The 17,145-nt window shown below is 45.4% G+C and overlaps 1 protein-coding gene across 3 annotated transcripts in view; it reads left to right on the top strand.

Annotated features, from left to right (window-relative positions):
* The window catches only part of LOC129336882 (PC-esterase domain-containing protein 1B-like), a 44,557-nt gene extending 35,985 nt beyond the window's left edge, over positions 1-8,572 (top strand). For all 3 annotated transcript variants that reach the window (XM_054990272.1, XM_054990271.1, XM_054990273.1), the window contains 3 exons: positions 3,870-4,110; positions 6,015-6,257; positions 7,008-8,572. In XM_054990272.1, coding sequence (XP_054846247.1) covers positions 3,870-4,110; positions 6,015-6,257; positions 7,008-7,504 — 981 coding nt within the window. In that variant the 3' untranslated portion in view covers positions 7,505-8,572. The remainder of the gene's footprint in view (positions 1-3,869; positions 4,111-6,014; positions 6,258-7,007) is intronic.
* Positions 8,573-17,145: the final 8,573 nt, after the last annotated feature.

Raw genomic sequence — 17,145 nt, 5'->3', positions numbered from 1 at the left:
AACTCTCCACCCCCGGTATAGTCACTTCCCCCTTCTTATATTATATTTCAGTAATTTTCAAACTGCCACAGTTCTCCTCCCACCTCCCATTTTTTCACCAGATATTGTTTCAGCTTCTCCCAGTCCTTGTTAAACTGCCCTGGGTCAAGGTCTCTCAGTTTTCTTGTCATTTTATCCATCTCCGCCATGTACAGCAATTTGTAGGTCCAATCCTCGATAGTTGGCACTTCTTGTAGTTTCCATTTTTGCGCATACAAAAGCCTAGCTGCTGCTGTCATATAAAATAACAATGTCCTATATTGTGCTGGGATATCCTCCATTCCCAAGTTCAGTAGCAGGAGTTCTGGGTTCTTATTAACTTGAAATTGTAAAATCTCACTCATTACTTTTGTTATTTCCCCCCAGTACTGCCTAGCTACCTCACACGTCCACCACATATGATACAGGGATCCCTCATGCTTTCTACACTTCCAGCACTTATTAGACATATTCGGATTCCCTAGCGCAATTTTCTTTGGTGTCAGATACCAACGGTAGATCATTTTATAAACATTCTCTTTAATATTAGTACATGTCGTAATCTTCAAAGTATTTTTCCACAAGTATTCCCATGCCTCCATTGTTATTTCTTTGTTAAAATTTATAGCCCACTTCACCATTTGCACTTTGACTACCTCATCTTCAGTGTGCCATTTTAACAGTACTTTATAAACCTTTGAAATTTCCTTTTTATCTTCTTGTAAAATTACTTTCTCTAATTCTGAATTCTCCATTCTTATTCCTCCCTTCGCACAGTCCGAATAATAAAGATCTCTAATTTGTCTATATTGAAACCAATTGTAGTTTGGGGACAACTCCTGTTGTGTCCTCATTCTTGTTTTAGAAAATTCTCTTTGAGTTATCTCCTTATACGTTAAACACTGTTGTTCATTATCAACCGTTCTTGGATCAATTGCTTCATATGGAACCACCCAGGAGGGAGTTCCTTCCTGTAGGTAATCTTTATGTTTTTTCCAAACTGTGAAGAGGCTTCTCCGAATATAATGGTGCAAGAACATAGAGTCTGCTTTCACTTTGTCATACCATAAATATCCATGCCAACCGAACAATTTTTTATATCCCTGTAAGGCCAGTAGTTTGCGATTTTTCAGCGTTATCCACTCTTTCAACCATACCAGACAGATTGCATCATAATAGAGTCTCAGGTTGGGCAGTTGCATTCCACCCCTTTCTTTTGAGTCCTGCAACACTTTCATTTTCACCCTAGGCTTCCTGCCTGCCCACACAAACTCCGATATTTTCCTCTGCCACTTTTCAAATTGTTTAGAGTCCCGGATAATTGGTATTGTCTGTAACAAAAACATCACTCTTGGCAGAACATTCATCTTGACTGCTGCAATTCTTCCCAGCCATGACAAATTCAACCTATTCCACTTAATCAGATCTTGCTCTATTTGAGTCCATAGTTTCTCATAGTTATTCTTGAATAGATCTATATTTTTTGCAGTCAGTTCAATTCCCAGATATTTTACCTTACTTGTTACTTCACAATCAGTTATTTCCATTAATAACTGTTGTTTTTGTTTAGTCATATTCTTACATAAAATCTTTGATTTTTTTTATTTACATAAAAACCCGCCAACTCTCCAAACTCTTTAATTTTATCCATTACCGTAGGCATGTTTTCGATTGGATCTTCCACAATTAACATTATGTCGTCTGCAAATGCTCTGACCTTATAGGAAAAGTCCTTTATCTTTATTCCGCGGATTGCATTATCTTCTCGTATCTGTATCATCAAAATTTCCAATACCAAAATAAACAGCAGCAGAGACAACGGGCAACCTTGTCTTGTACCTTTACCTATAGTCAGTTTCTTAGTCGCCTCATCGTTCACCACAATTGCTGCACTTTGGTCTCTATAAATTTCTTTAACTGCTCTTATGAATCTTTCTCCCATTTGTAGCTGTTCCATAGTGGCAAACATAAAGTCCCAGTTCAAATTGTCAAATGCTTTTTCCGCGTCTACAAAGAAGAAGCCAACCTCCTTATCACAACGCCTATCATAATATTCAATAGCATTTATCACTGTCCTTAGGTTGTCTCTAATCTGTCTGTTTGGTAAAAAGCCTGCTTGTTCTTCCCCAATAATCTCGGCTAGCCATCCCTTTAGTCTCTCTGCCAAGATCTTCACGAAGATCTTGTAGTCATTGTTAAGTAAGGAAATAGGTCTATAGTTTTTAACGTTAGTCAAGTCCTGTCCCTCTTTGGGGATCAATGATATATTAGCTTCACTCCAGGTATCTGGAATTCCTTGATCTCTCAAAACACCATTGATCACCTCTTTTAAAAGTGGCGCCAGTTCATTGGCCATTACCTTATAAAATTTGGCTGTAAGTCCATCAGGCCCTGGCGCTTTTCCCAAATTTGTTGACTGTATTGCTTTCCTTATCTCTTCCTCTGTTATTTCACAATTTAATTTAACTCTCCAATCTTCCGAAATTACTGGGAGTTTTACTTTTCCTAAATATTTCGCTATTCTGCCCTCCATGCATCTGACGAAGAGAACTGTGATTCTCGAAAGCTTATGCTACAATAAAGTTGGTTAGTCTTAAAGGTGCTGCTGGACTCTTTTTGATTTTGAATAAGTAAATTAGGGTCTAGTGGTGATATTTGACCTGGATGGCTCATACTAGCCCGATCTTGGGAAGCTAAGCAGTGTCACATCTTGATAGGAGACCTCCAAGGAAATGCACCTATTTCTTTTAAAACCATCCACAGCTTTTCTTCTGAAATGCTTGGGTTCGCCCCATTAATAATCGTAAATTTACAGTGGGATCTCCGGTGTCTCTTCCTTTTCTGAATCCAGCTTCAACGTCTGCCATTTCTTGTTCCGTATACGGTACGGATCTTTGATGTAAAATTTTGAGCATCATTTTGCTTGCGTGGGAAATGAATGCCTCTTGTTGGGAAGCCTCCCCACCCACCCCCAGTTCTTACTGGTTCACTCTAAACAGCTTACTACCCCTGTCTCACAAGGGTGAGTGTATGAGTGTACGGGTTGTACAATACTGAGCATCGTTTTGCTCAATATGCTAAAAGAAGATGCCAAAGATTGTAGCGACTACATTGGCATCTTCTTTACTAGAATTGGAATGTAGACTCTGGCTCGTTCCGCACACGTTGGATAATGCACTTTCAATGCACATTATCAATCGTTTGAGGTGGATTTTTTGTTCCGCACACAAAAAAATCCGTTCCAAATGATCTATAAAGAGGATTGGAAGTGCATTATCCAATGTGTGTGTGGTATCACTGTGTGTGTTTCCAGAACGTTGGTCCATGCAAAGTTCCCCAAATTAGAACAAAAAATACCTTTTACGAGGCGAACCAAATGAGGGCTCATTTGGTTGCTACAATAAAAGGTATTCCGTGGATTTCGCCACTGTTTCTCTGGCCAGCCTTCTTTAATAATAATAATAATAACATTCGATTTATATACCGCCCTTCAGGACAACTTAATGCCCACTCAGAGCGGTTTACAAAGTGTTATTATTACCCCACAACAATCACCCTGTGAGGTGGGTGGGGCTAAGAGAGCTCAAGAGAACTGTGACTCGCCCAAGGTCACCCAGCTGGCTTTGTGGAGGAGTGGGGAATCAAACCCGGCTCTCCAGATTAGAGTCCCGTGCTCTTAACCACTACACCAAACTGGCTCTCACACCAAACTGGCTCTCTTTGCTGGGTTGCTTTGAACCCTTGGAATAGGACAGGAAAGAAACTTAAAAAGAAGTAAGAAAAAATCCACATGAGTTTTGTGACCCGATGGTGCTTTTTAGAATTCCACCCAACTCCTCCTTTTCCCGCAGATGAAGAACGAAGCAACTCCTGTGGATGTCCTAAGAGCCAACTTCGATAGCGCCACCCTGGCCTGCTGCTACAAATTGGATGTTCTGGATTTAAATTTCTGCTTCCGCTTCCTTGAGCAGCACCGGGCTGACGACGGGGTCCATTGGAACGCATGGGTGCACCGGTGCATTACCAAGTTGTTACTGACCCATGTGGCAGACGCCTGGGGGGTCGAGCTTGTAAAGAAAAGACCCCGTAATGGTGAGTGGAACAGTTCGGTGATCCTGGATGTGTGAAAAGCTGGGGCTGTAGCAGAGAAGCATTTTAGTCAGCCACAAAATTGAGCGGCTGTGAAAGCTGAACTCTGCACCCCAAACACTTTCCTTGGCTTCTTCTGTGGTCTTTTGGAGTTGTAGTAGACACCCTTTGAAAGGCCTGGTGCCGAGACACTTGGAAGCAGTATTTGGCTTCGTTAGCACCTTAAGGATTGAGATTTCCTGGGTGTGAGCTTTCGAGGATCAGGGCTCCCTTTTTCAGAGCTGCATACGGTTGTAGAGATTTGGATTTCAGTGTATTTCTGAAACAGTCGTGCCTCCAAAGTCATGGGGCTGTCTTTTTTTCCCCCCTGCTTTTTAGCATATTTTTCTGGAAGTGGAAAATGGGGGGTCCTAAATCTAAAATGGATTTATTTATCTATGTTTATCTTTTCTGAAGTTAGATCCAAACGGGCAGCCGTGTTTGTCTGTAGCAGCAGAAAAGAGCAAGAGTCCAGTAGCACCTACAAGACTCACAACATTTGTGGTAGGGAATGAGCTTTCGTGAGCCACAGCTCGCTTCTTCAGATACGTGAAGAATATTTTTCTTCAGATACTCTTCAGATACCATTCTTCCAGATGTGCGGAGGGAAATCAAAGTGGGAATTCTGTTTAAAGGGAAAATGACAAGGCGCATGGAGGGGATGAAAGAAAGATGTGGGTCCGAATTCCAGGCATGCCTATTTATAACTGTTTCTCTCCAGCTGTCTTGCTTATCTGTTTGTAACTGCAAATCATGTTCTAGTCATTTGCACAGAGAATTTACACTTGGAAAAACACAGGATGGAATTTACACCCACCTCTTTGTCTCAGACCCTCCCCCAGTCTGCCTTTTAAACAGAACTCCCTGTTTGATTTTCCTCCATATATCTGAAGATATGAACTGTCTTTCTAGAAATGTGAAAGCCTAGGGAAAAAACCCAGAAAATATTTGGGGGGGGGGAGAGAGAGAGGCAGTTTTTTCCCAAGGTCTTTTTTCCAATTTTTCCAACACAAAGAATGGAACATTTGAGGAAACGCTTTAAAAAAAAACCTGTGAAATATTTTGTCTCTTAGAATGAGTAAAATTGTTCTTTAAAGCAAAGTTTTTCACACTTGTAATCTATAGCATGAAAAAACCTCACTGCTACTGGTAAATTATGGTTAGCACTGAAATAAACAGTTAATTTTACCGTGAAGAAATATACATTTTCAGGCCTTTTTTTGGTTTAAATGTAAAAATTTTTGGCAACAATTCATATGCTATAACGTATTTCATTATAATGCTCTATTAAAGAGTTCAGTGTTTTCAGCGTTACAAATTTTAGCTTAATATACAGACATGCTGGTATTGGGATAGTAGTTTTTGCAGAAATTATACTTTTTCTTTTGTTTACTACAGAATTTGTTTTTTGCCAGTCAGATGGCAAAAATTAAAGATACATGTGCTATGGTAGCATCGGGTACAGCAGCTTTCAACTTTTTCTCGAGTACTAGGCGTATTTGCAGTTTTTCTTATAGAGAAACAAAGAAATTCATACTTATTGATTCCATAAATATGCCAAATAGTACAAGCTAGAAATGGTGCAATTTATGTTGTTCAAACAGCAAAAGAAATTTGATAAGAAAATATTACACATTTCAATTTTCTCCAAAATTTCTGGGTTTTTTTTTTACAGGAAGAAATAAAAAATTCCCCCCATAGTTTAAAAACTTCTGGAATATTTTACATCTCTAGCTGTTATTCATGAAAGCTCATATTGAAATAAATGTTAGTCTTCGAGGTGCCCTTGGATGTTTGTTTTATAAGAATGAAATTCGCCTGAGCTCGCTCCAGAATACAGGCCTGTCTCCCATCTATTGATTTTGCAGGAATAACATGGAATGGAAATGCTGCATATTGGCACCGTTCACCAAGATACTGGCCACGTCCGCTACTGCCACGTTCTCCGTTGTATCCACATCCGCAGCCCACATTTCCCAACGGCCAACCCATGGTACAGTTCAATTTCAGCCAAGATCTCAGCTTCCAACATGACAACATTTCTGACTGGGGGCCCTCGTCTGGATTTTATAACTTTGAAGATGACCACGAGCCCCCAGCCTGCCAGGAAGGTACGTTCCTGGCTTCCCTCACAACAGGCCCTATTCTCCTCCCTCGAGGATCTGTCGCACGGCTCTTTGGTTCAGAGAGCCAGTTTGATGTAGTGGTTAAGAGCAGCAGGACGCCAATCTGGAGAGCCAGGTTTGATTCCCCACTCCTCCGCTTGAAGCCAGTTTGGTGTAGTGGTTAAGAGCAGCAGGACTCTAATCTAGAGAACCAGGTTTGATTCCTCACTCCTCCGCTTGAAGCCAGCTGGGGGATCTTGGGTCGGTCACAGCTCTCTCAGAGCTCTCTCAGCCCCACCCACCTCACAGGGTGTTTTGTTGTGGGGATAATAATAACACACTTTGTAAACCGCTCTGACAGGGCGTGAAGTTGTCCTGATGGGCAGTATATAAATTGAATGTTATTATTATTAGTATACCCAGCCCTAAGCTGGCTATCTTGAAGAAACAAGAAGATTTGGAGGATGAGTTTTGGGGAGGGGGAGGCAGTTCTGGGCATTGGCGGTGGTGTCATCTCAGGGATGGAAATGGGATGAAGGGGGAGGAGAGCAGGAACAGTGGCGGGGAGGGGGGTTGAGGGAGAAAATAGAGAGCTTTGAGCATTCGGATGTAGGCTTGAAGGTTGTGTGCAGTGGAAAAGGGAGCCAGCACGAGAAGGGGTTTGTGTGTGTGTGAGAGAGAGAGAGGCAGTGCCCAGTTAAGGCGCCTTCTGCCCCGTTCCTGTCTAATCCCTCTTTCTCTCTTTGTCTCTTACAGAAGTGCAGCATGGAAATTTCCACGGACCTATTGATGCTATGCCTAACGGGGTGCTGGGGATTCCCCCTCCACCTGTTGAGCTTGTGCCTAATGAGGGGTGGGGTCACCCTTCTTTACCTGTTGACCACATGCCTAACGGGGGGTGGAGGGATAACCCTCCTTTACCTGTTGACAATATGCCTAACGGGGGGTGGAGGGATAACCCTCCTTTATCTGTGGATGTCGCGCCTAATGAGGGATTTCTCCCTCCCATACCTGTTGAGCTTGTGCCTAACGGGGGGTGGGGTCAACCTCCTTTACCTGTTGACGGTACGCCTAATGGGGGGTGGAGGGGTCGCCCTCCCTTCCGACACAGGTCACCTCGAGGTTTCCGGAGCAGGCGTCGTAATGGCCGCGTCATGCACCAACGGCGTTTCTATACGGAACACTATAGGCCCTACGGTTACCCTCCTAATGGCCCTGGGGGCTATCCACCATTTCAAGATCCCTCCTACTAATCTCCCCACCAAGCTCAATCTTCCTTAAATTTTCTTCCCTCTCTAGTCAGGGGGCAAACATGAAGGGACCAGAGCTCTGTGGTGGAGGATGGGCTTTAGGGTACACAGTGGAAACATTGACCCCTGGCCAGAGGTGTGGTGGTGTTTCTTGTTCTCGGGGATTATACCACTTCTGTGAAGTTAAATTGTGAAGTCACCGCCTCGGAGCAGTGGATTCCAGGGAGTGGCACCAGGTTCCTCTTCCCCATACACCTTATACCTCCCTGGAGGGTTGTTATGCCAAGCCTGACGATCGGCAGAAGGGTTGGGGACAGGGACCTGGTGGGGAGGGGCATGTTACAAGCATGACAACTGGAGGAAATCTGGAAGGAATGGTGGGCAGCTCTAGGTATCCCCAGAAACTTTCTGGTAAAATCATAGAGTTTCCAGCGATTTCTAGAGCGACCTGCTGTCCCTTCCGCGTTTTCCCTGGAAGTGAAGTTGTCACACCTGCAATACTACCTTTTTAAAAATCCCCCCCCTACTACTGCTTGGAGTGGCGACAGGCAATAGATGTCATCTTATTTAGAATTCTTCTTACTGCCCTTATGTAATCTCCCCCCCCCCCACCCCAACAAAAAAAATTGCCTGTAGCAAAATCTTTGCTGCTTCCCTTTTCAGGGGAAACTTGCCTTGAAAGTATTAATTTTTAAAGATGTCTGGGCTTGAGCCCAAAGAGAGCTGGAGCTCTAGGGTGTTCCGACCCATTCTGAAAATACAGCTCCGTTTAATAATAGGGGGGAGGGGAGGTTGAAATGTGGGGGTGTCAAGCATAGTTTATCCTATCCGGATAATGCCTTTGCAGACATAAACTACAAGAGAGATTGATTCTCTCTTGTAGTTTGGGTTTTGGTTGCCGAACCGAGGTTGCCTCTTCTTGTAAATAGGGTTTGCAGACATAAAGGCAACGGCCTTCTGGGAGACGTCGTGCCAGGTGGCATCTGTATTGCCCCTTTTCTAGTGGCGCATAGACCGAAAGAGGCCTTCCCTGTATAAGTGTATTAATATCTTCTCTTAACTCTTCTGTTTTTTGCACTATGGTCCATTGTGGGAGGGGAGAGGGCGGGGGGAAACTCACTGCTTAGAGCAGCTGTTGGCCAAAAAGCGGTTCTGTCTGAATGTATATTTTAAACGTAGCTTTAAAACTCCCAAGTGAGCCCGGTTGGAGACGCCAGCCACTGGCTCGCTGCTGCAGAACGGGCTTCTGTGGACAAGATGACCGTTATTCTTTTTGTAAGAATTGCCGAGGAAAAGCGTTCTGTTTTTCCTAAGGCGGCAATTTGAAGACGCCGTTGAATGTAAGAATAAAACGTCCAAAGAATCTGTTTGGGACCCTTTTTTTTTGCCTTTTGTTTTGTTTGTTCTAGCTGTAGCCCGTTCTGGGTTGGGGCACTTCTGGTCTCATTTAACAGGAGGGGCTGAAAGGAAGTGATTTGCTGTTGGCTTATAACCGGCCGCCTTACGTCTCAAATTCAGAAATAGCCAGAAGGAGGTAGCTCCTGGCTCTCAAAACCTCACACCCTGAAAACCTTGTGGGTCTCTAAGTAGTGGCGTAGCGTGATGGGGGCAGGAGCGGGGAGTCGCCCTGGGGGCAGAATTTGGAGGGGCGCACGATGCATCCGCCACCCTCGTGCCACTACCGCCACCACCGCTGCTGCAAGCTCGGCTGGCTCGGTGCCTAGAGAGCTAGCCACGTATGGGCAGCACGGCTGCCCTCCCAAAGGGCGCAGTGAAGTCGCCCACACCACCGCATCCAGCGAGTGACTGCGTCGCACCCTGTGGGAGAGCAAACAGAACAAACAGGGAAGGTGGCAACACGGTCTAAGAAGTATAATACTCAATCAAAAATGTAATAAATTGACAATGCAAATAAATATACACAATCTTTAAGTCAACAATTTTGATGCATATGAAAAAATGGGGGCCCAATACAGTTCAACACAAATAGGCAAATTCACTTAAGTAATATGCACTGTGTGATCAAGGTTATTCATATGCAATATAACACAAGCAACTTGGTTTGCTTCAACACAAATAGGCAAGTTCATTTAAGTAATGTGCACTGTGTGTTAAAGGCAATTTATATACAATATAATACATGCATATGCATCAAAATTGTTGACTTAAAGATTGTATATATTTATTTGCATTGTCAATTTATTACATTTTTGATTGAGTATTATACTTTTTAGACTGTGTTGCTACCTTGTCTGTTCTGTTTGTATCTTGAGTGGGAAAGGGAGCCCCTTGCTTTCCTTTTTTTCCCCTTTGGGAGAGCGGCCGGTATGGCTGGCTTGCTGAACGCCAAGCTGGTTGAGCTTGCTGCAGTGGTGTGTGTGTGTGGGGGGGGGGGGGCGTCTTGTGCGAGGACGTCACCGGAAGTGACATCATCACATGGACCCAGGAGCACGCACGCACAGGGGAACCTGTCACTTCCCCGGGCACCCTAAAGCCACACTACACCACTGTCTTGAAGGGGCCACTGGACTCAAATCTTGCTGTTCTACTGCAGACCAACATGCCTACCCACCTGAAACTATCTTTCGCAATAGTTTCTCCTTGTTTACCTGTGAGTCGGGGCAAATGAAAGGCTAATGGACCAACAATTCCACAGATCCTCTCTGAACCCTTTTTAAAAATTGGAATGGCATTTGCTGCTCGCCAGCCAGCACAGAGACCGATTTTATTGGCATTACATATACGTGAGCAACAATTTCACATTATTATACCTGAAGAACCCTCAGGACTTGGAGACTTACTAGTTTTCAGTTTGTCTATTAGCCTTGACCCTGACCTGGGTATCCCAGGGGAACCTGATCTGGGCAGATCTCAGAAGCTAAGCAGGGTCGGCCTTGGCTAGTAATTGGATGGGAGACCTCTAACGAAGACCAGGGCTGTAGAGGCAGGCAATGGCAAACCACCATTAGTCTCTTGCCATGAAAATGCCTCCAGGGGTTGTCGTAAGTCAAGTTGAACTCCCAGATCCCAGTTACCACATTGGCAATGCTCAGGACTATGTGTTAGAACTAGGCAAACAACAACAAAAACATCTGCCTAAGCATGACGTGTCAAAAAGCTGGAAGTGGAATTGCCAAGGTAGAAGACTGCAATAAAGTAAGGTGTGACTTACAATAAACATCGTAATACACTAGAATCCCGTTCCTTATAGCCTCCGGTTATTTCTGTTTTGTGCATTCTGCAAATGGTAGAGAGTTAACACAAGAGTATCCTCAAGACATTTCTTTCTAGGGTTGCTAACCTCCAGATCGGGACTGGAGATCTCCCAGAATCACAACTGATCTCCAGGCAACTGTGATCTGTTCCCTTGGAAGAAAGAGCTGCTTTGGAGGGTGACTCCTGGCATTAATAACCAGGTCCCTCTGCTCCCCAAACCCTGCCCACCTCAGGATCCATCCCCAGACCCTCGGTAATTTCCCAGTGTGGAGTTGGCAACCTGCTTTGTTTCCCGCAAGCCGCTGCTGTTGCAATTTGACCTTGGCTAAGAATCACACACACTTGGTGCCTTTCCTTACAAATTCCATAGCTCAGAATACACGATGAAAGACTGAACTAAGGCACTTATATTCAAAGGCTTTTTAAAAATTGCACATACCGGCTGCGAGGGAGAGAGTCGGACTGGAGCTTTAGTTTTGGGCAAGGTTGGGAGTTTTCTCTTGCCTGGTGCCCTTTTTATCTGTGTTGGCTTTCTAGGATCCGGCTGTGATGCCGAAAGACCTTGGAAAAGGGCCACGTGCTCTCACACACCCCCTCGCTGGCTGGCAGGGCAAAGCCGGGCACCGCCGTGTCTGGGCTCTTCCTTCAAGGCTGAGCTGGGTGCTGCCCTTCGTTAAAGGGGGAAGTCGGGCGCTCTGGCCCTCTTCCCTGATGACCGGAGGGGAGGAGGGCTGTCGAACTCGGAACAGCAGCCGATCGTGTCAAAGGTCGGTCTGCAGCAAATTAAACAAAAAAATCTTACTGGGTCCAAGAGCAGGGAGAAGGGTCAGCTCATACCCCCTTAGCACCAAGGCCCCGATTCAAATTCCACCTGTTGCACTAGCTGCTCTGGTGGTGGAGAATGCCCTCAAGTCATAGCTGACAGGGCACCCTCTGGTGGGGTTTTCATGGCAAGAGACTTAACAGAGGTGGTTGGCCGTTGCCTGCCTCTGCAACCCTGGTCTTTGTCTGAGGTCTCCCATCCAATTGCTAACCAAGGCCACCCCTGCTTAGCTTCTGTGACGAGATCAGGCTCACCTGGGCTATCCAGGTCAGGGCAGCTACTCTTTCTGACCATTGCAAAAAGTAGAGGTCAGCTACTGTGAAAGAGGAAGGTGGGGAAATGGGAAGAATTTCTAAGGGAAGAAGAAGAAGTTGCCGGCGGCACCATTGCCAAGTTGCAACCAGTTCACGGCGGCCCCGTCAACGGGTTGGCCCAGGCAAGAAAGAAGTCGTTCGTTTGCGGACCCCTTCCTCTGCACAGCATCTCGTCTTCCTTGATGGTCCCCCATCTAAGTACCAACTCTGGCCGACCCTGCGTAGCTCTCAAACCCTGACAAACTCAAGCTAAACTGGGCTATTCAGACTAATAGAAAATGGCCACTCAAATCATTGGTGAGTACAGTTGCCAACCTCCAGGCGGGTTGGTGGTAGGGTTTTCCAGAAGTATGACTCCTCTCCGGACAAGAAGAATCAGTTTCCCTGGAGAAAACAGCAGCTTTTTAGGGGGGGGGGCTCTGTGGTGTCATCATCTTGTTGAGCTGACTTTCCCCAAATGCCACCCTTCCCAAGACCCACTCCCAAAGAATTTCTAAACCCCCAAGTTGGCATCTCTAGATGTGGGGTGAAGTTGAGAGGTCTTTCTCTATGTTAACATTAATGGCACCCTGTGAAAATGAAAGTCGGATTCATGATGGAGAAAAGGGGCTTCCTAGAGTGTATCAATAATATATGGAACTCTCTGCCACTGGATGGGGCTGCCGGCTTACAGTTTCAAAAGAAGGTTTGTCAAATTAATTCGTGGAGTATATGTTTGTCTAGGGCTGTTAGCTATTGTAGGGTTGCCAGGTCCGGATTGGGAAATTCCTGGAGATTTGGGGGTGGAGCCTGGAGAGGGTGGGGTTAGGGGAAGGGGAGAGGCCACAATGGGGTATAATGCCATAGTTCACCCTTCAGAGCAGCCATTTTCTCCAGGGGAACTGGTCTCTGTTGCCTGGAGATCCGCTGTAATTCCGGGAGATCTCCAGCTGTCACCTGGAGGCTGGCAACCCTAGCCATCAGGGTTTAGTGGCACCTACATGTTCAGGGGCAGTGTACTTCTGAATATAGGTTTGCCAACATCCAGGTGAGGCCTGGAGATCTCCCAGATTTATAACTGATCTGGAGACGACAAAGATCAGTTGCCCTGGAGAAAACGCCAGCCTTGGAAGGTGGACTCTATGGCACTGTATGCAACTGAGGTTCCCCCCCTTCCTCAAACCCACCCTCTCCAGGCTCCACCCCCCCGAATCTCCCGGAATTTCCCCACCTGGAGCTGGCAACCCTCGCTATAATGTCGTTAGCTTAATAGAGCAGGGGTGCGAAGTGTTGGAAATTAGCATCTGTGATGCGAGAAAAACCCTACGACCCATTCAACCTCTGGGGGTCGAGGGTTCCATGAATCCAAACGGGCAAATAAATTCACTTTCCGATTGCACTGTTAGGGATTCGACCACAAGGGGCGCTGCAGGAGCGCCTTCTTTAAACCCACAATACAGGCGGCCAGCAGGGGGCGCGCGGAAGTCCCAGCTGCGGCGGATTGGGAGCGTATTTCACACGTGCTGGGCGCGGCGGTTGGCGGGACTTGCTCCTTTGGGTAGGTAGCGCGCCTTTCCGGGGGGGACTTTTCTTTCTTCTTTTTTTGCAAGGAAAGCAGAGGGGGCACTCTTCTGCATGGTGTTGCTTGCAACTCCGAGGCTGCCTTTGGTGTGAACGAGCTTCAAGGACAGTCCAAAACAAACACTGCAACATAACTAGGGTTTGGTGGGGTTGCTTTCCTGGACTCTGTCGTCCCCTGCTGCTGAGCGCTGCATTCATAAATGACATAAATTAATACAGCTAGGCCGACAGCCGTTCAAAGGACAGGGTCTCCCCCAGGCTTGCCAGCTCCTGGTGGGGAAATTCCTGGAGATTTAGGAGGCGGAGCCTGGGGAGGGCAGGATTGAGGTGGGGAGGGACCTCAGCGGGGAATAATGCCATACATTCCACCCTCCAAAGCAATTATTTTCTCCAGGGGAACGGATCTCTGTAGCCTGGAGATCACTTGTACTTCTGGGGGATCTCCAGCCACCACCTGGAGGTTGGCAACCCTAAAGATGCTAACTGGCTCGGGAATTCCTGGCGATTTGGGGGTGGAGCTTGGGGAGGAGGGAGTTGCAGGAGGGGAGGGACCTCAGTGGAGAATAATGCTGTAGACCCCGCCCTCCAAACCAACCATTTTCTCCCTGGGAGATCTTATCTCTAGCCTGAAGATCAATTGTAATTCTGGGAGATCTCCTGGTCCCACCTGGAGGCTGGCAAGCCTATATCATCCCCTTGCTGCAGTTAACACATCCATGTATTTAAATGCTAAAAGATTTGCCAGTCTGCTACTGTCTAGAATTGGCTGAAGTTGTGTATCTGTAACCATTTTGTTTTCTAGCTGAGTTTGTGATGTCTCTTCGTTTCCCTTCCGTCTTGATGGAAGCGTGCAAGCTTTCTGCCGTCACCAAGGCCCTCTTCCTTTACCAGGACTGAAAAATAACTGCAAGGGTGCCCCCCCAATTGTAACGTGTGAATTGGATGTGTATCCCTATGGTAGAACTGGATGCAGTTTCTGGTTGAGTGTAGAACGTGTGCCAGCCATGGAGGATGAATGTGGCTCTCTCCCTCCATTTTTATCGTCACATCAGCCCTGTAAGGTTGGGATGTCTGAAAGACCGACCCAAAGTCACCCAGTGAGTTTCATGGCAGCAGGTGTGTGAATCCTGCCTCCTGCATGGATCTAATGACTACAGAAAACTGGCGTGTGCAAAGTGGAGTTGTTGGATTGGGCTTTTGGGCCTGGCTAATATGGCCTAGCTATCCTGTAAAATTTATTTTACAAAATTTATCTCTCGCCTTTCTGCCCTCACGAGAGCCACCAAAGTGGCTAACAAAACGTCCACAATTAAACGCGTCGGAAACCACCCATTAAAACAAAGCCATACAAAACAAAACAAAAATGATTAAGAATATTGGGTACGAAGGAGGGGTCACAGAAGGAACACAAAACGAAACAAAAAAATCGTCCCCTACGGGTGGGCATTGTAGAAAAGAGCAAGAGTCCAGTAGCACCAATAAGACTAACAAAATTTGTGGTGGGGTGTGGGCTTTCATGAGTCACAGCTCACTTCTTCAGATACGTGTGAGCTGCGACTCATGAAAGCTCATACCCTACCGGCTGCATAAGGTACAACAGCTTGCAGCTTTTTCTCAAGCACTGAGTGCATTTGCCATTTTTCTTACAGAAAATGAAGAAATTCATACTTCTATGGCATATTTATGGAATCTCAAAGTATGAATTTCTTCCAAGGACGCTTACACTCCAGAAGTGAAAGTACATACTTTTGGTAGATAACAACCCCACTAGTAGGCAACACATACACACCCACACACCATAGCTGGATATATCTCACACTAGCAGTTTAGCACTAGAAGCAAACCATACCTGACAGTAAACTTACTCGCATGTAACCACTTGGGCTCCCCATAGAAAGGGTAGAATTAGGATTCTCTATTGGGCAACCTGTTTATTGGGGCGGCAATTAAGTGAAGATATATACTGATGTTTTAATTCTCTTTGTTCAGTCTAAGCTCTGCCTAAGGATTTAACAGTCTTATTCTCTAAGTCCGAAGTTTACCTAGCTAGCCATTTATTTTCTTCCAATGTTTCTTTCTTTCTTTCTTTCTTTCTTTCTTTCTTTCTTTCTTTCTTTCTTTCTTTCTTTCTTTCTTTCTTTCTTTCTTTCTTTCTTTCTTTCTTTCTTTCTTTTTCCGCCTTTCACTGAGACTCAAGGCGGATTACATAGTGTGAGATTAGTACAATCAGTAGCAAGGACATTTCCATACATTGTCAAGAACATTTCCATAAACGATGTCATAGGGTAAATGAATATAAGTTTACAAAAATAAAGTATTAGCAAGGAATGGGGTTGAGGAATTGATGAAACTGAACATAATCAGTTCTAAGACTTACATTGAACAACATAAAGCATAGGTAGTATATAGGAGTAGATATTTAAAGCAACAGATAATATGTAAGGCAACATAATGGTGAAATCTATGGTTCCTCACTCTTTAGCAAAACAATACCGCCCTCTTAGCTGAGAAAAAGGCCTTTTTGACTAAATCAGTTTTATATAGTAAACACTATTTTTATAGAGTGAAACTGGAGTGTGTGTGTTCTCATTACATCCAATGCTCATTTCTGCTAATATAAGTCTTAAGAATATATCCCAGCAATATCCCAAACAGGTAGACAGGTTATCATCCGGCACCATCTGACCCTGTTGATGCGAATGCAGAGTCCAAGTTGCAAGGAATACGAGAAATTTTATCTTTCTAGCCCTGAGCAAAGCGGTCTGGCTGATTAACCCACATTTGTTGCAGGATCTGACCCGGCCAAGGTGATCTCTTTCCAGCTTCCCATTATTTCATTTTTCATCCCACCTCTTCCTCCGAGATGCTCAGAGTGATTTACATTGTTCTCCTTTCATCCATTTTATCCCCACAGTTACCCTGGGAGGTGATGGGCCCGCCTCTCCCCGTATGTGCCCCGGAGAACGCTCCGATCAGCTGGAAGACATCTGCTCGTGGTCCCTGGCCCCAGGGAGGCTCGGTTGGCCTCAACCAGGGCCAGGGCCTTTTCGGTCCTGGCCCCAACCTGGTGGAACTTTCTGTCTGAGGACACCCGGGCCCGTCAGGATCTTCTATCATTTCGGCGGGCCTGTAAGACGGAGATGTTCCACCAGGCATACAGTTGAGGCCAGCATGAGATCTTCACAGAGCCTCCCACCGGCCTCCCACTAAGTGTGGGCTGATACAGTGTCCACCGGCGGGCTGCCCAACATCTGGGTACAGCACGGGGCTATGTAGTGCCCATTCCTTTGCTGACCCATGTACGGGTTGCAGTACGTTATCTGTCCGCTTCCCTCCTCCTGTATGTTGATGGGCAGGAATCTGGAATTGACCCCATCTTGGGACAGTTAGTATCTGTTGTGGATTTTATGATGAACTGTTTTATAAATTGTTTTAATATTTGTATTATATTTTTTATAACTGCTGTACCTCACCCTGAGTCCGCTTGTGGGAAGGGCGAGTTAGAAATGTAATTAATAATTATTATTATTATAATTATCCAGCAAGCTTCATAGCAGAGTTGGGATTTTAAGTCAAATCTCCCAGACCGTAGTGGGTCTGGGATGTGAATCTAAAGGACTGGAATATTATCATGTGCCTTTACTATGGCAGACGTGTGCCTTTACTGTACCCTCACTGCGAAAGACAGAATGCAGGCATTGAGGTGAACTGATCAGGCAATAATGATCAAT

The sequence above is a fragment of the Eublepharis macularius genome, chromosome 10, assembly GCF_028583425.1.
Source record: "Eublepharis macularius isolate TG4126 chromosome 10, MPM_Emac_v1.0, whole genome shotgun sequence".
NCBI lineage: Eukaryota > Metazoa > Chordata > Lepidosauria > Squamata > Eublepharidae > Eublepharis > Eublepharis macularius.
Note: the sequence above shows the minus strand (reverse complement) of the source record. Positions and strands in the feature narration are given on the sequence as shown.